Genomic DNA, 22,069 nt, shown 5'->3' on the forward strand with positions numbered 1-22,069 from the left:
ATAGGGTCTTAAAAGTCTTTCTGAACTGACCTTACAAAAAAAATTCAGAAATGAGAAACGGTCAGATCTTCCAGATATTTTATTGTGAAAGACTTCACTGACATCAGTGAGCCTGTCCCCTCCTGGTAAATTATTCCAAAGCCAGAGTTGAGTGGCAAAAAACAGTTTTGTCAGAATACAAAAAAAACCCCACACACAACCCACTCACAAATCAAGTTCTGATGAATACCAGCACATTTGTAAAAGAAAATGCTAAGTTCCTAGAAGAGAAGCATTCTATAAGAACTGGTATTTTGGGGTTATTTTTTTGTTTCTTTCAGGGAAGAGGGAAGTCTTTTTTCTTTCTAAACACACAGGTCTTTTTTAAATAAAAAACTATTGTGAAAGATGATTTTTAAAACTTCAGCTTTGTTGACCATCCAGCTCCTGGAAAATTATGCAAGAATAATAGTATTTCCAGGCATAGAAAACTCCTGGCCTCCAGGTAACTTTGTAGGTGGCAGAAGAACATTCCCCCTTATACAGAATAAGAAAAAGATAAGGTCCTAAAATATAAAAGCTAATTTGCATGTTCGCTGACAAAAAGACTATTTTAGTTAGGTTCAGGGTATAGCCTAAACAAACTAAAATAAACTCCTACAAGCTAACTAAAACTAAAATTCCTAAATTAACTAAATTCCTAAACTAACTAAAAATAAATTCCTCCAAAGCCTCACTACACTTCCACATGTAAAGGAACCTACGAAAAGAAACTTACTCTGGTTCAATAATTCCATGTTGTGGGGTTATAGTAAGGCAGTGAGCTGGCCATGAAAGCTCAAATGTCAATGTCCTACTAGAATTATTGACAATCTGTGCATGTCCAGTATCCGCTGTCCCACCTGTAATACAAAAAAACTATAAAAGCTAACGTATACAAAAATCCACAGAAGTGCCCAAGATTCAGAGACACAACAACTAAGATAAAACATTTTCTGCCCTATTTTTACCTTCACAATGCTTTAAAATCTTTATGCTATGCAGTGCATATCATACATATACACACACAGAGTACACTACCTCTGACAATTTAACCAAAACCACAGGCAAAACAAGTTTATTGTTTAGATGCAACGCTACTGCAGCAAGATTATTGGCCAAGCCACACCTACAAACACAAAATGATTACAAACATAGTATGCAGTACAGTTATTTTAATACTAGAATGGTTATTTTATTCATTTAAAAAAATACTTACTAATAGAAGGAGATGTCAAAGTCAAGTGTTCAGGCTTAACAGTCCAAGTCTGTTGAGTGACCAGATCATCAGTTTTTACAGGTAATGGAGGACCCTGAGGTCCTTTAACAGGAAGAACATCCAAAGTTGCATTGATATTTCTGTCAGCGTTCTCAAATCTGAAAATAAAATTGTATTATCAAAAGTAGTAATAGAAAATTACTTATGAGTAACTATAATAGTCTACTCTTACTATTTCTTAAAATTTAATACTGAAATAGTGTTCTTTACATGTACCTTCAATTTAATTCAATTCTCCGTTATTAATAAAGAAAATCAATTTAGTAGCTATATCATGACACAGCTTTTTCACACAATGTTTAGAAGTGGAAGGTACCATTTAGAATGGAAGGTACCAAAATAGACAAATGATCTTCAGGTGATAATGAAGTGAAATGCTTTTTACATATATATTTTATTCAAATTAAGAAGGCATGAAAGAGAGACATAAGGCCATGCAGACTGTGCTTCACAGAATCACAGAATACTGGAGGTCAGGAGGGACTTCTGGAGATCACCTAGTTGAACACTCCAGCTCAAAGCAGGGTCAGCTACAGCAGGTTGCTCAGGACATTGTCCAGTCGGGTTTTGAATTTCTCCACAGATGGAAACTCTACAACCTCTCTGGGCAATCTCTTCAAGTGCCTGACCACCCTCACCAGCAAAGGTTTTTTCTCCTCATGTTTAAATCGAGTTTCTTGCATTTCAGTTTGTGTCCATTGCCTCTTATCCTGTCACTGGACACTTCTAGGAAGACTCTGGCTTCCTCTTCTTTACTCTTCTGTCAGTATTTATTCACATTGATAAGATTCCCTCCCTGGCCCCATCCACTCAAGCCTTCTCTGCTGAAGACTAAACAAATCCAGCTCTCCACCTATCCCTGCAAGACAGATGCTCCAATCCTTTCCTCTCCATGGCCTAGCATTTCACATCTTTGCTTGTAAAATACATGGCAGATAAGCTTATATACAAAAGCTGTGAAGCTGTTACTTTAGGTTTCAGCATATTCTCTTAAATTAAAAGCTTACTCACAACAAGTTTGATTTTAAATAATAAAATAAAAGCAGAAATTAACAGTTACAGGAAAAACAGATAACTTTTGCTCCATATAATTTGTGCAAACATACGGCTCTTCTTCCTATTATTTCTGCTTCTACTTTTAATGCTTCTGAGACTCCTGACTCAGTTCAGGACAGCTGAACTAGTACGTTTGAGAACTCATCCCTAAAAATAGCAATGAAACCAGGAAGTAAACCAATTCACATATTCCTTGACATGGAATTTCCTAACAGTCAGATTAGTAGTTAACACATTCGGATATCTCCTAAGAATTACAGGTCTACTCAGAAAATGAAGATCCTCATGATGCTTAGCCAGGGAATAAATTCAAATCTAGAAGAAGTGATAAGATATTCAAATCTATAAGAAGTGGAAAAAACAAACAAATTACAACCATCAAATAAGAGGAATTATCCTGCTTGCCGCTGCAGATATTTGTTTCCAGCTTCCCAATCCCACTATGCCTGACAAACGCATTGCTATTGATAAGTCTGTCAAGTGTTCCAAAGCATTCAGCATCTGGAATTCAACAGGTACAAGCAATTCCAGGACAACACCTACACATGTTAAACGCAACAGGACTAGACAGAACCCTTTCTTCACCTATGTAACAGGATCTTGAGAAGAAAAAACACGCAGACTCAAGAAACAACTGTCATGGTTTGATGTGGAGGGGGGGTGGTTCTGGTGGCAGGAGAGGGGTTTTGCTCCCTGCGACCTCCCCGGTTTTGGAACCGGGTTAGGCTTAGTTCTGGCCACCAGATCAGACTCCCATCCCCCTCGGGGTTGAGCCAATAGGGCGCCTCTGCGAATTGCCCTATTTAAGTCAGGACAAAGGAACCAGAAAAGGTGCTTCACCCAGGATCGAGCAGAGAAGGGAGGAGGGCACTGCCCCCGCTCCCTGGCTCCTGGCCGGGCAGCTGCCTGCGTCGGGCCGGCACCGCCCACGGAGAATAGCGGCGGCGGAGCCAGCTGGGGAACTCGGGGGCACCCCACTCCCGGGGTGCCCACTGGGCTGAGTTCACCTGGAGAGGACTGAGATCTGAGAGAAACAGCCGCATCGACAGCAGGTCAGTGAGGATGGAGCGGGAGGAGGTGTGCCGGAGCCGAGTTTCCCCTGCGGCTGATGGTGAGATGGCAGGCGGCCCCCCTGCAACCAGGACGGCCTCGGTGGAGCAGAGACCCACTCGCAGCCCGTGGGGAGAAGATGCCTGAGCCTGAGGATGGTCGTGTTGGGGTGCACGACAAGGCAGAGAGGCATCTGGAGTCTTCGTGACGACCCACGCTGGAGCGAGTGGCTACAGCTCCCTAAGTACCCGAGACTGTGGTAAAGCCCACACCGGAGCAATCTGTGGGGAAGGATTGTTTCCAGTGGGCTGGACTCACGTTGGAGAAGTTTGTGGATTTTTCCTCATGGGTAGGGGATCCATTGGAGCAGGGGAAAAGGGTGTAAGGACTCCTCCTCCTTTAAGAAAGAAGCAGCAGTAACAGCACGGAATGAACTGACCTGCACTCCCCCAGTCCCTGCCCCCTGTGCTGCTGGGGGGAGGAGGTAGAGCCGGGAGGAAAAGCAAAGCGGGGGGGAAGGTGTCGGTTTTAAGATCTGGTTTTGTTTCTTTCTGTCCTCTCAAGTAATCAGTTTTTTTGTTTCCCTTTGTCCTTCTAAGCAATCATTAATAAACTGTTTTGCTTTGAGAAAAGCTCTGCCTGTTTTGCCCAGGACCATGGTTGGTGGGTGCTCCCTCTGTTCTTGTCTCAACCCTCAGTCCCTTTGTTTTTTTTTTTTTTCTCTCCTCTCTACTTTACTGAAGAAGGAGAGACTGTGTGAGTTTTAGTTGCTGGATCAGCCTAAAACCACAACAACAACCTATGCAAATATTTTCCTTATAGTGTTAATGTTAACTCATCTATCTTAGTAAGTAGGACTTAAATAGAATTTCTATTTTTCTTTCCCTTTTCAGGGCTCCAAATGCTACAGCAACCTGCATAAATAAAAGTGACAGGTCCATTTTGAAGGTCAGGTCTCTAACAGTCCTCCAAAGAAATCCTCCCAGAAATGGGCCACTTCATTCGAGGGAGTGGATAGCCTCAGCACCGATCATTTTTTTGATGAATACAGTACACACTACATGGAAAGGCTGGCGTACGGGCTGGACAAAGGAAAGGCCACTAAACCTTTGTAATATATCTCTATTTCCATCACAGATATCAAGAATTCATTACAAGGAATGAAGTGGCTTAGTCCTACTGAACTATAACAACAAATGCAATTTGAAAGTGCCTATGGAAACAAGAATAGTTTCTTCAGTTGAAGAATAGGAAGCTGCAGATCAAGTGAATTATGCCAGTTGAGGGAACAGTTTAAAAGTTATTGTAACAGTTTAAACAGACTACATAGAGAAAAACAGTGAGAAGAGCCACCTAGATATTCATTGGAGCCATTCTCATTACAGAGCCAGCTCTTTCACTTGTAAAGCAAGTCAATTTTCACCACTGACATTAAAATCTTCACGATTTTAAGTGAAAGGAGATGCATTTCAGTCAGGTGTTACTTGACAGTTATCCTACAGTTACATTACCTGTTCAATTCCAGATGACATCCAGGAGACTGCTGAAATCCATCGCAATCAAAAGTGGAATATCCAACCACAGAAAGGATAACCTTTCGCATATTTGCATAGAAGAGATGGATATCATTTGTCCCCCGTGGGATATCACATACTAAAAATGAGAGTAACAGAACAATTCTAATTCTAAATCTATAATACTCAGAAATTACACAACAGATTTGGGATATAGACCTAGTTAATAATCTGTCGGCTAAGAACCTACATAATTCAAAAAAATACTTACTACAAGTTCAGTTATCAGGCACATATCAACATTAACATGAGATGTAACACAAATCTAAATACATGTCGATTTTACCTTTTTAAGAGAGATATTTTCCACCTTTATACAAATAGTATATACTAATCCAATTCTACGCCAAATTAAAGTTTTGCTTTTTTCTGCCCTGACAAAGACAACCACTACATTCATAAGGCTTCACAAAGGTTCAACTTGAGAGAAGTTATTTTTCAATTACTCAGTCTGTTCAATCTAATATATCATTATTTAATTCATTATATCTGTAAATGTACAAAAGGTCAGGACTATCAGAGAATGATTTAAAATAAAATGTTTAATCAAAATGTTTATTATTAAAGTCAAGGTTTTCTCCCTTGCTTTGAGCCATTTCATGTTGAATAGACAAAATGAAGCGAACATCTCTCATACAAGATACATTTGATCCAACCCTTATTTCCTTTGCTGCACAGTAGATACTAGGAAGAATTTTTAATATTTGTATATAGCTTCTACAACCAACCATGGCAGGGGGGCTGGAACTAGATGATCTTCGAGGTCCCTTCCAACCCTAACCATTCTACGATTCTATGACTTGTCCACCTTCAGGTTCTTTAGATGGTCTCAAACCTGATCTTCTCCTACAGTGGGCGGTTCTTCATTCTCACAGTCCCTCCCTTTGCCTTCTGTGACTTGGGTTGTGCAGCTGGAGCTCTTGCCAGTGAAGACAGAGACAAAGAAGTCATTGAGTAACTCAGCCTTCTCCATATCCCAGGTAGCCAGGTGCCCCGTTTCCTTCCGGAGAGGGCCTATGTTTTCCCTAGATCTCTTTTTATCACTGACATATCTATAGAAGTTTTTCTTGTTGCCCTTGATGTCCCTGGCCAGATTTAACACTCTCAGGGCTTTAGCTTTCCTAACCTGATCTCTGGTTGCTCGGACAATTGCTCTGTATTCTTCCCAGGCTACCTGTCCATGCTTCCACTCTCATAAGTCACAAAACATTTCAGATTGCTTTAGAATGAAAAGTTGCTAGATGTTAAATATCAACAACCACTGTCCCTGTTCAATTAGTAATTGAAGCATACCTTGGCAACTAGATGCTTACACCAGTATATAAAATATGTTCCATTAGTGCAGCACACCACATTAGTGCTAGGGAGCAGCTGAATTTGGTTACTGATTTGGTTACCTCCACACAGGCAGCCACACAGACCAATCCAGGCAGAAACACTCAACACTCAGGGAAACACAAATGGCACCAGTGGCCTCATCCTGTTCCCCTCTCTGACTGATCAGGATGAAGGCTCATTACGGGGAACATACATACATACAACATGGATCCCTCCAGCTGCTGGCCCTGGACCATACCACACTGATGCATCAAGTGAGCAGATTGGTGAAAAACTGACACCAAACTATTTCAAATACTAACGTTCATATGTAACTTCTAGATAGGTTTTTCAAATACCCCTGTGGATTAAGGCAATGAAAAATTGAGTCCAAACAAAACAGTCTAGGGATATAACTTTACACTAAAAGCAATTCTTATAGCCAAGATATTCTGCTCTTTGAGCTTTTTTTTAGCATCATCTCTTTCATTAAAGACTGTTAAAGAGGCTAAAAAGTAAAAAAGCATTTAGATGTTGAAAAAATAAGTAGCTTTTCACCTAAAAGACAGTTTCTTACAGACTTTTCTTACAGAAAGTAAAAAAAACCCACACACCAGATTTCATAGTTCTAGTTACTACTATTAATTCCCGCAAAGTATTTGCGTAAATAAACCAATTGTGATCAAATAGGACAATAAGCTGTATTTCACAAATTCAGGAAAGTACACTCTCAAAAAGAGACAGAAAAACATTAAGATGCAAGCAATAGGCCTTATTTTCTACAGAAAGAAAAAAAAATAAGCTATCATTAGCAAAACTCTAGTAACAAGGCAATAAGAGATAATCAAGGATGTTCAGGGTCTAACACTGGCTTAACAACTTCAAAGCATACTCCAGAATGCACGTATCTTATCTTCACCAGGATTTCACCTCAAGCAAGCGGAACGATCAACAATCTTTACTTTTCCAAGTAAAGACAACATACGATCTATAGGGAAATAATCAGACTACAATATTTACTCAGGTGTAGTAGCCGAGAACAGTAGAATCATTCCATATATGAATAGAGCTAGTTGAAGAAACGGGGTTCCACAGAACATTTTTGGGAGGGGTGAGTTGGTTTGTTTGGATTTTTGGTGGTTTGTGGTTTTTTTTTAAGGGGGTTTGGGTTTGTTGGGGTTTTTTAAGGACATCTTTACAATATATTGCATTCTTTTTCAATAAGTTCCTTGCTAACACAAGCAGAAGTACAAAAAAATTATGAAGTTATTTAATCTGGGAAGGGAAATATGTATTTTCATGTCAGCAAACTTGTCTGCCTCTCAATTTCAAATATAAGATATACCTGCGTATGAGAAACTGAATCTTTCTCAATTATTAATAAGGTAAAAACTCTCCAAATAAACTAAGCATTTTTAACTCTATAACATTCAGACTGGGGTTTCATTTTGCTAGGAGAAAACTACAATATGTTGTTTAAATAGATAGGCATTGAATGAAAGAATCAACAAGTTCCATCCAAATTGAGAGTTTTGCTTGTCCATTTATCAAAAACAAGTAGTGGAAAAATAACTAAGAGTCAAGTCTAAAAGCACATTTTTCCACCTGAAAACAAGTATTACATTTTTCTTTCAGCAAGTCATAGGCTTACCTTCTGTCACAAGCTGCTCCCCTTGAAATTCTTCATCAAATACAATGTTTCTCAATAAACTCTTTTCTGGGATTATGTGTTTTTCTACCTCAGGTTCATACATCATAGCTCTGTTAAAGAGATAAAGAAACAAGAGTCACTAAACTACACAAAGTATTGGAAATGATAACTTGAAAAGATTGGTAAGAATCCAGCATAACTTTCACTTATTGATTACACCAAGCTCAAATCTGTGAGCATTCATTTAAAATGGAAATATTTTCTAATTCTAAAATGGTTAAAGAAATATGTGCTCTACTGCTGCACAGTAAAAGGAACCACTGAAATAATGGCTACCATACACTGGCCTTTCCAAGACACTTGTTCTCTGCTGTCAGTCACACCTACCTAGATTTCTGGTAAGAACATCAGGCATCTCAGTGATTTTTCAATCACCACAGGAAGCAGGAGAATGCTATTTTGGTCACGAGTGAAAGCCTTTTGAGGGGAAAAATTGACTAGTCAATGGCAGAGTGGCAGCAGACGCCAGCCCACAGCAGGAACATGGAGCCAAGGAGTATGACTGCCAACAGGACAGAAAAGACTAGGAGGCATAGGGATATAAATAGTCCTGGGAAAAATGGGAAGCTACAGGTCAGTAAGAGGAAACCTGGCACTCAGATAGTGTCAGAGCCACAGAGGTGGAAAGCATACCTCAGCACTAACTCTCAGCTCTAAGCTACCTACCAGGCTGCTGACTGTGTATATTTTTGGAGTAAAGAACTTGAGCCGCAAGTTGGCAGACTAGGCAGATTACTCATTTCACATTCCTGTCCCTATGCCCCAAATCATGTTCTCATTCTAGTACACAATTACTAGAACGGAGTTCAAGTGGCTTACAGTGCTCAGTCATTTCAAGAAATAGGCATCTCTTTCAAATTATCAAGGGAGACTTCAGAGAAGCTCATATCAAGAAACAACCAACTAGACCACCATGTTCAAGAAATAAATGCCATACTTGCTGACTAATAAAATCATCAGCAAATAATTTCACTCATGTACCTATGTCCAGAGTCTGAATAAAGTTTCCAACACTAACCATATAGGTTTATCAAGCTTCCCAATGGGTTTGCTGTTGATCAGTAGATCAAACTTTTACTTAAGTATTTGTGCCCTTTGAGAAGGAATCAATGATAGCAAGCATCGCCTCAGACAAAAGAGTTCATACAAAAATCAGTAACAAGCGTCTTCCAAGATATCTAACGTAAGCCAATTTCCTACCAAGAAGGTTACAAATGTAGCTATTCCATTAGCTTTTTATTCAAAGTCACACAATTAAATTCAGCTATGTTTAATACTTCATTTGGATAACAATTACTTTCATAAAGTTTCAGGCAACCACATTTAAAAGCAATAGTGAAATACTGCCATTCTGAAATTTTGCACTGAATGGTGATCATGAGCATCTTAGTGCTCTGTCTATTCTTAACATTTTGCATTATCACTATACATCACAAACAGCACAAGTCAAAAGTGCCACTTATGTCATTAAAAGCAGACTATGCCACTTGTGTGCATTTGAGCTAAGCAAATTGAAATGCAGAGTAACATGCGCTCTATTTAAGGTCAGTAAGACATATTCTACTAATTTCATCAGTGCGTTACCAGCATACGCTGATGTTATTTCTCTCACATGCACATCTATTCAAACACTGTCTTTGTCAACAAAATTCAGCAGACCAAGATGCGAATCTTTTTCAAAAACTAATACTAGAGAATTTCAGTACTACTCCTTTCATGAGACTTTTCTTTAAAAATTAAAGCTATACACATATTGGAAAGACAGATATTAAGATAGAAAAACACTTTCCTCCAATACAAAAAAAATTATCCCCAAAACCCAACACAAAAACATTCAAGAATGTAAAAAGAAAACAAAACCTTTAACTACGATTGTAGCTACTGTATGTAAACAAAACCACAAATAAACAAGCCAAATGCCCAGGAAACAACCTACCAGACGCAAGACTTACTAGATCTCTCCATATCATCAATGCCCTTTGGTTTGTTCTTGCTAGTTTTGGAAGCATGTTAAAAACATACTCATGGTAGCATACATCTCTAGTTTTAATCTTTTATTAAATACGTGTCAACGTACATCTTACCTACGATACTGCTGCCTAGAAACTTCATCTCCACAAAAAAACAATACTGTTGATAGCAATGTTTTTGTTTTATGGAAGCCCTTTTCCTTTTCCAGTGGATTCCATGTTATAGTAATCACCTGATAAAATAAATAGACAACATATTCAGGAAAAAAAAATCTTATTGTTAGTACTAACGTTTAGGATATGAATCAATAAATATTGCAATACAAGTGAAATCAGATTTAACACAAGTTAAGTGAGATTTTAACAGAGAACTAGTCAGACAGTCTCATTGATCACATTTGTTTTAATTTAAATTAATAAAACTTTCTCAGAATCAGGTATCATACTTACTTTGTGTGTTCCTTCTCTTAGGACAAACTTCTCTGGAGATACCATCATCACCCGAGGATCCATAACTGTTTTTGTCTGCAGGTTTGCAAAGCACAGTGCTTTAACATAGGCAGCCCGAGAACCCGTATTTCTTATGCGGAAAGAAGTTTTCCTTAATCTTGCAGGCAATAATCCACCCAGTGTTACCATGTAACTATCTGACAGTTTTTTAACATTTTCTAAAGTTACATTGCTTGTTCCTCCATATCCAGATAATGGTATCTAGGGGCAGGGGAAAGAAAAAGAATAAAAAAACACCACAAAAAAAACATAGTACAGTAATTAAAAGAAAGCTTCTTAGTAAAACTTCTGTACAACTATGGTAAACTATTACAAAGAGTCATAGAAAGACAAATGAAAATGCTTAAAATGTGAACTTGAAAATGCTTAAAATGTGAACCGAAAAGACTTAACAAGAAATAAGAAAGGTTTACTCAACCTTTTTCAATTTCTGCTGAAAATTAATTTAAGGCCTACCTATAAAACAAGACAAGTTCAGATTTTTCTGACGGTTCTAGAGTTAAAAATCTCAGTCTACTTTTAACACAGTACAGAAAAATCTTTCTTCTTCCTTCTCAAGGGAAAAAAGAACAAGCAAAACTGAGACTAATGTTCAAACTAAAATGTAGTGTCCGTACAATCTTTAATAAGTATACAGATATGCATAGTGTATATCTTGAAAAGTTTCAGTTTTTCAATAGAAACAGCTATTCAGTGCTAAATTTTAAATAATTATGAAAAATGTATGTTTAAAATTATTAGAAGTTAAGTTGGGACTCTTACAGTAAACTTAATTCCTGGCTGTGATCGAATCCCCAGCTGTTTGATTTCCAGTTTTGCAAAGAAGCAAGTTATTCGAGTGGGTGTAAACATCAAGTATATGTTAGTATCTTCTTTGGGACGGATTTTGAGTTCCCAATTACTAGTTAAGCGTTCTTCTGATCCAAATATACTTTGCAGCTATAAAAACGAAGACATCAGAAGTGAGTGATTACAACAGGAATAACTCGGTTGACAATGGCACATGTTTAAGGTTGCAATGCTTAATACGTAATAGAAAAGATACAACTTCAAAATCATTTATATTCCCACAATAAGCATATCAATGCATCTCATTTTAGACCAGAGTTTTTTGCTTTCAATCCACAATATAGGAAGGCTGAACTTAACCAGCACTATATTAATTCTCTCTTAGTTGAAGATTTCAGATATCAGATCTGAATATCTGAGGAAAAAAGGAAATACAAAAGTATATGAATTACATAACAAAAAAAATCTAGTTATGGTAATTCCGAAAAGTTAATTCCAGTTTTTCTTTTCTCCCTCCCTCATGCACACTGAGTTCCCTGGAGCAAGGTCTGGAATCCCTCCTGCAAGAAGCACTGTTTAATCCACCAGGTATTGAATCATAGAATCATAGAATGGTTAGGGTTGGAAGGGACCTGAAAGATCATCTAGTTCCAACCCCTCTGCCATGGCCAGGGAAACCCTCCACTACACCAGTTGCCCAAAGCCTCATCCAACCTGGCCTTGAACACTTCCAGGGATGGGGCAGCCACAACTTCTCTGGGCAACCTGTGCCACTGCCTCACCACCCTCTGAGTGAAAAATTTCTTCCTTACATCTAATCTAAATCTGCCCTCTTTCAGTTTAAAGCCATTGCCCCTTGTCCTATCACTACATGCCCTTGTAAAAAGTCCCTCTCCAAGGGACTCTGTTGTGCTACAGCAGCTTAAAGAGCTGTAAACTGAGCTCCAGCTTCCTGCAGCACTGTTATGGTTTCAAGTCTTCCTAAGGTGGCCAGTGTAGCTTAAGCTCTCTCCATGTCCATCTTGACAGTCTCAAAACAAATACACAGCCTGCTAGTCACTGACATTTATAAAGGAACCACCCTTCAGGGAAAAGACATTTTTATTACAAATGTATCCTGATAGTTGTCATAAATACTAAAGAGAAATATTCATGACGGTTACCTGAAAGCAGTCTTGATCCTGGCCTCTTATCAACAGTCTTAAATGCTGAGTCACAGATAAAGAGTCATTTCTTAGAGTTAATTTCTGCTGGCTGAAAAATATGAAGTTTACTTATATTTTACAGCAAATGTAAGTTAACTGCATATGTGTATTCATACAGGAAACAAGGAAAAAGGGATAGTCAATTCTGAAGTAATTTAATTTGAAAAAGAAAGTCACCTCTTGGTACAAGAGAATACATTAGCTACAAAGTACTTCTGTGTTCTGAAACCTACAGACCTTGCAATACTATACACCATTACACATCAATCCTTAGACAGCAAAACAACCTCCACCCCACAAAAAAAAAGAATATATATACACACACAGCTTTTCTGAAATTCAGGTGAACAGCCTGAACATTTAAAGCAAGCAGCAATTTTGTCAATACAAAAATGCCTTAAAAAAAACCACTTTAAAACATAGTTATAATTAGATTATCTAGAGCCATTTGAGTTATGCAGAAACAGAGACTTGCGAGTAGTGTGGCCTAAATCCACTGCAACAGTTAAAAAGAATTAAGGATAACTTCTCCTTTTCATGTACTTTTCAACATGATAGTAGCACAGAAAGTTATGGCCCCTTGGCAGCATCAGGTTGATCACAAAGTAAATTTTTTTCTCTCTGATATTTCCTGGCATTGACCAGGCTTCTGGTTCTCAGATCCTTCCTTGACAGAGGAAAGAAACCTCTGCAGTAGAAGAGTGAGTATATTTGTCATTTTAACAAGTCAAAAAACAATCACAGAGGATGTGACAATCCCTAAAACTGGTAAAAACATGAAGAAGAAAGATCATAGAGTTAGAATCAAAGAGAAGGATGGAGAGATAGAGCAAAGCCCCTCTCCAGTTTTCAGTGGCAGACATTGTTTTGTACTCTGTTGGAACAAAAATTTTAAAAATAATTTCAGCTTCCTAAGAATAACGGTGAATCAAAACTATTTTTCAAGAGGAACAGAAAGTAAAAAGGTAGCAGCATACAGAGAAGAGAAAGTGATTCCCAAACACCAAACAGCCAAAACTACTATGTTAGAGACACACTATCCTAACAAAACAGAAAAATTGGAATATAGCCACTAGAAAGTTCTTGGCTACACAAATTAATCACTTTTAAACAACCCGGAACACTACTAGAACTGCTCAAAAAGTTCAGTATCAAAACAACAGTGGATTAGTCCCTAAAAATAATACTTACTAGAAGTCCAGAGATCTGCAAAACTTGCAGCCTTTACATACAAAAGAAGAACGATATATCTAGACAATTACGAACAGTTTCACTAAATCATGGAATACTGAAGTTGTAAACTTGAAACTAAAAAATTTCAGACAAGAGCTAGTCTGAAAGGTAAAGTAATCATGATTAGGGTTGCAATGGATTCTCCATCACTGAAAGTTTTCACACTGGAACATAATCAAATTAAAATAAATTAATTCAGGGAAGTCCAAATAGCCTGTGCTATTCAGATGGTCAAATTACATTGCCAGACTGGATTCTTCTAGTCTTAATGGATGAACTGAAGAAAAACAAGCATAGAGATTTATTTCTAGCAAGGGGCCAGTGTCAAAAGAACCAATAGAATTTTTCCATTAACTGGCTTGGAAAATAATTTCCACAACGTTTCTACTTACATAACACACTAATCTTACAGAATCAGATATTATTCTAATAATAACTAAAGAGTCCTGAAGAATACAAAAAGCTCAAATAAGATCATAGTTTGTTTCCCGAAATTTCTTGCACAAAAAAATAATTGTAGTATACTGCTTCTCTCACTTGGGTCACAAAACAGCTTAGCTTATCACCTGTAGATTAGGGACAGTAAAGAAGTTTTACTTCAAATAAGTGCAATATAAAATACTCAACTGGATATTCTATATGAACTGCTGCCCAGCTTATACTTACACTGATGCTCCAAGTGTTACTCCTCCCCAGGCAATGAACTGCTTGTTGGAGAGAATGGGGGGAATGTCTGAGCAGCCAGCAGCTGTAGACACAGGTCTGTTTTCCTCGGACTCCACCTCTCCTTTTATCACCACTTCATACTGAGGTCCAGAGGGCAGCACAAGGATTTTCAAAGTACTTCAGAAAGAAAGAAATAAGAATAAGATCAGCCAATGAAAACAAAATATAACCGGGGGAAAAAAAATTATTAATACAGCTTTTTAAACTATCTTCTTAAGAGAAAAAAACAAATAGTTTTATTTTATTACAAAGGCCAGCTTTAGGCATAGCAAAATTCAAATCCTTTGGTTTGTAAATATGCATGCCACATGCACCTCAAGCAATCTTCTGAACTATTTCATCTGGAAATGGTTCAGATAAGTATTTCAGAGACTACAGCGAGGCAAATTATTTTTTGCCCATAACTTCTGATTATTTTGACAGGCTAATTTTGGAGAGAAACAAAGTCTGCCTGTCTCTATATGCATTAGAAAGATGCACTTAAATACCTATGAAACATCAATGAAGTTTTGCAAGTGTGAGATACCCAGGAGGGTCAAAATTAAACTCTGAGTCCTGTTAACAACACTTGTGTTCTATCCACAAACTCAAGATTTTTTCCTCACTTTGTTTCCCACGATTGCTGTGAGAAAGAACACTGGGCCCACAGGCAGGGAACCAGACCACCTACAGCTGGCTTTTCATGATACGGTCTCTGCCCTATAGGACACAAGCACAGGGCAGGTGACTATTGCCTTCTTCAGGCAGAGCAGAGAAACAGGTGAATGAGAGCATCAGGAATACAGATTCAAATAATGAAGTGGAAAGAACTGGGCTAATAACGAATAGGAAAGCTGGACCTAACCAGTAAAGAAAACAGAGCAGAAACTAGACACACAAAAAAAAAAAACACATACAGAAGAGGAACCAGGAACAAGAAAGTGCTGCCTAACTAAGAGACAGAAGCCAACAGAGAAAGAAAACAAAAGGCTAAAGTATACAAGGAAGGAAGTATAGATTGGAAATATCTAACTAGCGATACAGGGAACGAGAGAAAAAACAATCAGAAAAAGAAAACAGGAAAAAAAGAGATAGGAAAAAAGGCATAAGGTATGAAGGAAATCAAGCTTTTAAAAATTAGGCTGAAACATTTGTTATAGCACAGACTCACTTAGAGCCAGGAATGAAACTCAAGAACCTCCACTCTAGCTGTCACTGAATTCCTATGATGCCTACTGATAGAGCTCAGCATCCCATCAGTAAGGAACATGAACTCTTGTTACTTGGTTTAGTTAGTTTATTAGTATTTCGGCAGCATTTGCAAGTGGACTGCAAAGTTTCCAACCTTACTGAGTACCTTGAGCCTGTAAAGCAAAGCAGTTACACATAAAGCCACAAGAAAGCAATGATTAATCATTTTGCATGCCCATCCATTAGCATCACACTGTCATTAGCACAGAACTTCTAATTGTTTAATTTAGTGCACTGGGTAGGCCCAGTTAAGCTAGACAGTGAAGCTGAACGTATTTTGGACAGATTCCTTTATCTGTTCTTGCTCTGTTACAGCAGAAACTGGAAAACGTGTAACAAAAGAGGAAAAGCTGGTCTGGAGAAGCGAGTCTGACTCCTGGCATTGGCAAAAAAACTCTTACATGACACCAGAATGGTCACCTGAACCAATCATGTCTATTTCACTAAATGAAGTTCAACAGGTGCTAATGTGCAAAAATAGGAATGCTTACATCTGCAAGTGGAACATGCACATCAGTGTTGTACAGGATTTACAGCTGAACTTCTATTTGATTATGGCAGCCAAAATTAATGAATACTTTTTGATCCTGAGCTGCGCTTGAGTTTTTTCATATGTAATATAGAAGTAACATTTCTCTTGTCCCAGTGGAGTGAAGAAAAGAGAAGCAATTGAAGGAGCTGCTGAAGAGAAGTATTGTAAAGCTTTGCCGTACTTTAGAAATAAGCACCTTATAAAGGGCTTCACCATTTATTTACACTAAATAAGTCTAGGGACATCTGTTGATCTGTGATGGGAAATGTTAGCTACTTATTAAGCTAGGTACAGCAAAAGAGACAGGGAATCTATGGAACAGGTGAACTCTAGCAAAAAATCTACTTTGTAATGAATAAGGACTCTCATGAAAACAACTGAAGTCAAAGTTACCCTTGTGGGTAAAACTTTCAATTTGCTCATGACTTCAAGGTCAAAAGTAGCTGTTTAAAACAGGTAGCGTGAAATTAGTTATGTTACCTTTCTGTAGTTGTTACGTTTTTTGGAAAAAACAGGACAGTCACTTCTCTTTCTTCTCCAGGAAGAAGGAAAAGATCCTCAGGTTCAACAGCAAAGCAGCTGTCCTGATTAGATGTCTGAAGGTGGGCAAGGGGAAAAGGGAGGGTTGGTTACTTATTTTAAGGGAATAAGCATTTTTACAACATATAATACAATTTGGTTGTGCATCTGCTGTTTATGCAGTACAGACAATTCAAATGCACCCGGCATCTTCAGAACCCTCCCATAACCCTGCATTAAAGTCATCTAAAAAGTTGGACAGTATAGTATAAATACCTCTAAAAGAGGCATCTTAAGACATCAACTGTGTATACAACACTGAAGGAGCCACAAAGAGCTTCGAAGAATTTAACAGTAAGTACCACATGGCAACAGTACACCACTAGTGAAGTAACATCAATCACTAGTCTCAACGGTAGTACCAACCATTACTGGTATCAATTAGTATCCAGTATCACCCCGTTATGTGCCATTTGTGATACTAGTCATACATCCTATTTCCATGGCCAGTGCTCCAAGAAAGATGGGCTCACAACCCTCAATTTTTATTTTATTTTTTTAAGTAAAAGGAGACTGACTGCTCCTTCTATTGACTTTGAAATGCTACCTTTCAGTCTGGGACTATACTTTCCAAGGATTTTCAAGAAAATTAAACTCAAGTAAACAGCTGATGTATCTCAAAGAACTCACTTCATGCTTGAGTTGGCAACAGGTCCATCAAAAACTAATGTAGCTTTGTTAGAAAATAAAGATGTTTCCCAATGATATTAATTCCACATTTCTCTAAAAGGGCTTTATTCCACTAGCTAATTAATTCTGTGCAGCATAGGATTCATTACTTTTACATATTTCTACATACTTGTTAAAAATCTATTTGTTAAAAATTATTTTAACAAACATAGTTTTATTAACAGAATTGAACCTGAGCAACAAAATTCCCATATGCTTTTTCCAATAACATGAGCTAATCTCTTTGCTATCACTCATTCTCTTTATATAATCACATAATCATAAAATAATTTGTGTTGGAAGAGACCTTTAAAGGTCATCTAGCCCAACCCCCCTGCCCTATCACAACAGGCCCTGCTAAAAAGTTTGTCCCCATCTTTCTTACAGGCCTCAGTAAGGTCTCCCTGCAGCCTTTTCTTCTCCAGTCTGAAAAATCTTAACTCTCTCAGGCCCGTCCTCATAGCAGAGGTGTTCCATCTCTCTGATCATCTTTGTGGCCATCCTCTGGACCCACTTCAACAGCTCCATGTCTTTCCTGTGCTGAAGACTCCCAAGATGGACCCAGTACTCCAGGTGGGGTCTCACCAGCATGGAGCAGAGGGGCAGAATCACCTCCCTCAACCTGCTGGCCACTCTTCTTTTGATGCAGCCTGCATACAATTGGCTTCCTGGGCTGTGAGCACACGCTGCCGGCTCATGTTCAGCTTGTCCTCCACCAGTAACCTCAAGTCCTTTTCCTGAGGGCTGCTCTCAATCCCATCATCTCCCAGCCTGCATTGATACTGGGAGTTGCCCTGACCCAGGAGCAGGACCTTGCACTTGGCCTTGTTGAACCTCAGGAGGTTCACATGGGCCCACTTCCGAAGCTAGTCCAGGTCCCTCTGGATGGCATCGTGTCCCTCAGGCATGTCAAACGCACCACTCAGCTTGGTGTTGTCTGCAAAAACTTGCTGAGGGTGCACTCAATCCCACTGTGTCATTGATGAAGATACTAAACAGTATTGGTCCCAATACGGACCTCTGAGGGACACCACTTGTCACAGATCTCCATCTGGACATTGAGCTGTTGACCACTACCCTCTAGATGCAACCATCCAACCAATTCCACCAAATGGTCCACTCATATGTCCATATGTCTCCAGTTTAGAGAGAAGGATGTTGTGTGGGACTGTGTCAAAGGCCTTACAGAAGTCCAGAGAGATGACATCCATAGCTCTTCTCTTGTCCACTGATGCAGTCATCCCATCACAGAAGGCCACTAGGTTGGTCAGGCAGGACTCACTCTTGCTGAAGCCATGCTGGCTGTCTTGTATCACCTCCCTGTCCAATATGTGCCTTAGCACAGCTTCTAGGAGGACCTGTTCCATGACCTTCCCAGGCACAGAGGGGAGGCTGACAGGTCGGTGGTTCCCAGGGGACTCCTTTCTACCTTTTTCAAAAATGGGTGCAACGTTTCCTTTTTTCCAGTCACCAGGGACTTCACCCGACTGCCGGGACTTTTCAAGTATCACGGAGAGTGGCTTGGCAACTACATCAGCCAATTCCCTCAGGACTCTGGGATGCATCTGGTCGGATCCCATAGACTTATGTACGTTCAGGTTCCTCAAGTGGTCACAAACTTGATCTTCTCTTACAGCGGGAGGGACTTTGGTCCTCCAGTCCCTGCCTTTCAGTCTGTCCACTCGAGAGGTGTGGGAAGAGTAGCTGCCAGTGAAGACTGAGGCAAAAAGTGTTGTTGAGTACCTCAGCCTTCTCCATCTCCGTTGTTACCAGTTTGCCAGTCATGTTCATTGGGGGAGTACACATTCTTTGACCTTCCTTTTCTGGCTGACAGACTTGTAGAAGCTCTTCTTATGACTCTGTGTCTCCCTTGCCAAGTTCAGCTCCATCCACTCCTTGGCCTTCCTGACCCGATCCCTACACAGCCCAGCAGTGTCCCTATACTCTTCCCAGGATAGCTGTCCCTGCTTCCACTGCCTGTGCATTTCCTTCTTGTCCTTTAGTTTGAACAGCAGGTCTCGACTCAGCCATGCCAGTCTCCTGCCTTCCTTGCCTGGTTTCTTACACGTGGGGATCAAGATTAGCCAGCCCTGTTCCCCTCCCTTGGCTCTGAGGGCAGTTTCCCAGGGGGTCCCATTGACTAATTCCTTGGAGAGATGGAAGCTCACTTCCTAAAATTCAGGGTCCTGACTTTACTTTTTGCCTGACCCGTATCCCTCAGGGCTGTAAACTTCACCAGTGCATGATCACTGCAGCTCAGGCTGCCTCCAATCTTGATATTACCAATTAGCTCACTTGCATTGGTGACCATCAGGTCCAGTATCACATTCCCTCTGGTAAGGCTGTCTATTACCTGGTTAAGAAATTAACCTCAATGCGCTCCAGGAGGCTCCTGGATAACCTACAGCTCACTGTGCTCTACTTTTCCAGCATATGTCAAGGCGGTTGAAGTCCCCCAGCAGGACAAGAGCCAGCGAGTGCGATGCCTCCTGCAGCTAGAGCAAGAAGGCTTCGTCAATAGGCTCCCCTTGATCTGATGGCCTGTAGTAGACACCAACCACAAGGTTCCCTTTGTTGCCTCGGTCTCTAATTCTTACCCACAAGCTTTCAACCTCATCGTGGCTATTCTTCAGAGACAGCTCTTCACACTCTACCCATTTTTTGACATAGAGAGCAGCACCTCCGCCCCTCCTTCCTCAGCTGTCCCGTCTGAACAGCCTGTAGCCATCAATAGCCACACTCCAGTCATGGGATTCATCTCACCAAGTTTCAGTAATAGCAACTCAGCCATAGCCTTCTAGCAGCACAGTGGCTTCCAGCTCCTGTTTGTTGCCCACACTGTGTGCATTGGTGTAGTGGCACTTAGCTGGGCTGTTAGCTGTGTCTCCTTCTTAGAGGAACACCTCTTAATTCCTTTGAAGTATATCACCATTGTTTCCCAGTTGTCTCCTACCACCTCAGGAGCCCCTGGCTCATCTCTGTAAGACTTCAAGTGTGCTCCAGTGTAGCCAACTTGTCTCAAAGCAACAGGCTGAGGGCCCTAGCTAGCACTCTGTCCCTCTAACCTTGGCATGTCATCCCACAGCTTGTCACAGGCAAGCCTGATATTATCCCGTTCACCCTTCAAGTCTAGTTTAAAGGTCTATCAATGAGCCTCACTAGCTTGTGAGCAAAAACCGTCTTCCTCCTTTAAGAAAGATGAATCCCATTTGATGCCAGCAAGCCCCATGCTGTGTAGGGCATTCAGTTAACAAAAAATCCAAAATTGTGGCAGTGACACCAGCCACAGAGCCATGGACTGGGTCCATCTGTTTCTTCCAATGTTGCTGCCCACAACTGGAAGGCTAGAGGAAACAATAACCTGCGCTTCACATTCCCTATGTAAGCTTGTAAACCTTTTGTCAAACCACAGAGTTAAGTTAAGGATCCTAAGGCTCAGCTTTAGCTTCAATACAACATTAACAGAACAAAACTTATGACTTCAAGAGGGAGGAGCCAACCTACCTTAACTTTCAAATATACACCAATGTTTCCAGCATTTTTCAATGGCAGCTGCTGTTTGGCTGTTGAACCCACACTAGTAGACAGATATATTGTCTGGAAAACAAAGAAGCTTATGTGTATGTATATATACACATAATAATAAAACCAAACGTTACAACAGAAGTAGGCTAGGAGAGGTAAACTGTTACTAAAACACACTTTGTAAATACATGCAAACCTGTAAGTCCTTTGGAGCATGTATCCTTGCTGTTCCAGCTCTTGCTCGCAGAGGTATACTTTTAATTACACTGCTAGGTCCTGGACTATCCACCTCCACATCGACTCTTGCCAAGAATTCATCTGCTGGACCCAAGGAATCTAGGAACAACTCAATGAGTAACAAATGCAAACAAGTCTGCTAGCAGTAACGGCCATTCCTATGGATGCGTGTTTCGCTTTAGCTACTGTCTAATCTTAACATATTAATGTTGTGGTGATATTAACAGAAACTCTCCCCATTACCCTGGCAACACTTTTTTTTTTTTCTTTTAAAGGCTCACAGGATCTTATTTAAGATTTTTATCTTTGTCAAATGTGGCTGAAACTGTCCCTAACGCAAACAAAAAAACACAACCTAACATACTAGCCAGCCTAGTTGATATACATACTATTTCCTGTTTAGGAAGTCAGAAAAATTCAAGCGGTTTCTTCAAATTTCTTATCTATTTTACAACTAGTGCAATGTTTTCTTAAGTGATGATGTAATTCCCTCAGCAAAAGGAGTAAAGCAAATTCCACACATCTTACAGTAGACAACCACTTTGTGCAGCTAGATACTGAAGTATGAATACCCCTGCTAACATCTAAGATTAAGACAAAAAGTCAAATTTGTTTTAATTGAAATGAAAATCAAATTGCTATACCTGAACAAGAAATTTGTTTCTTAGGTGCATGGAACAGAACCCAAACTGTTAAAGCTTCAGGATCCTGAAAAATAAATTGGTTGACTAATCTTAATGGAGGGGGAAGAGAATTACTGAAGAGAAAAAAAAAACAAAATAGCAACAAAACTCTACTACTCAAACAGAGGTAGAGTCCCCAAAATATCATTACTGTCAATCCAGATATTCAGAATCAT

At 39.6% G+C, this 22,069-nt stretch overlaps 1 protein-coding gene across 2 annotated transcripts in view; it reads right to left on the reverse strand.

Moving 5' to 3' along the window:
- CEP192 (centrosomal protein 192) overlaps positions 1-22,069 on the reverse strand; it is an 81,181-nt gene that overhangs the window by 21,132 nt on the left and 37,980 nt on the right. The window contains exons 22-34 of one of the 2 annotated variants that reach the window (XM_086608547.1): positions 21,855-21,918; positions 21,170-21,309; positions 20,953-21,045; positions 16,681-16,796; positions 14,379-14,555; positions 12,438-12,528; positions 11,248-11,424; positions 10,426-10,686; positions 10,090-10,208; positions 7,946-8,055; positions 4,915-5,056; positions 1,238-1,407; positions 758-881 (exon numbers count right to left, since the gene is read on the reverse strand). In XM_086608547.1, the coding sequence (XP_086464673.1) occupies positions 758-881; positions 1,238-1,407; positions 4,915-5,056; positions 7,946-8,055; positions 10,090-10,208; positions 10,426-10,686; positions 11,248-11,424; positions 12,438-12,528; positions 14,379-14,555; positions 16,681-16,796; positions 20,953-21,045; positions 21,170-21,309; positions 21,855-21,918 (1,784 nt within the window). The remainder of the gene's footprint in view (positions 1-757; positions 882-1,237; positions 1,408-4,914; positions 5,057-7,945; positions 8,056-10,089; positions 10,209-10,425; positions 10,687-11,247; positions 11,425-12,437; positions 12,529-14,378; positions 14,556-16,680; positions 16,797-20,952; positions 21,046-21,169; positions 21,310-21,854; positions 21,919-22,069) is intronic. The other variant, XM_086608548.1, reaches the window with a different exon arrangement.

The sequence above is a fragment of the Tauraco erythrolophus genome, chromosome 3 (assembly GCF_009769465.1).
Source record: "Tauraco erythrolophus isolate bTauEry1 chromosome 3, bTauEry1.pri, whole genome shotgun sequence".
Taxonomy (NCBI): domain Eukaryota; kingdom Metazoa; phylum Chordata; class Aves; order Musophagiformes; family Musophagidae; genus Tauraco; species Tauraco erythrolophus.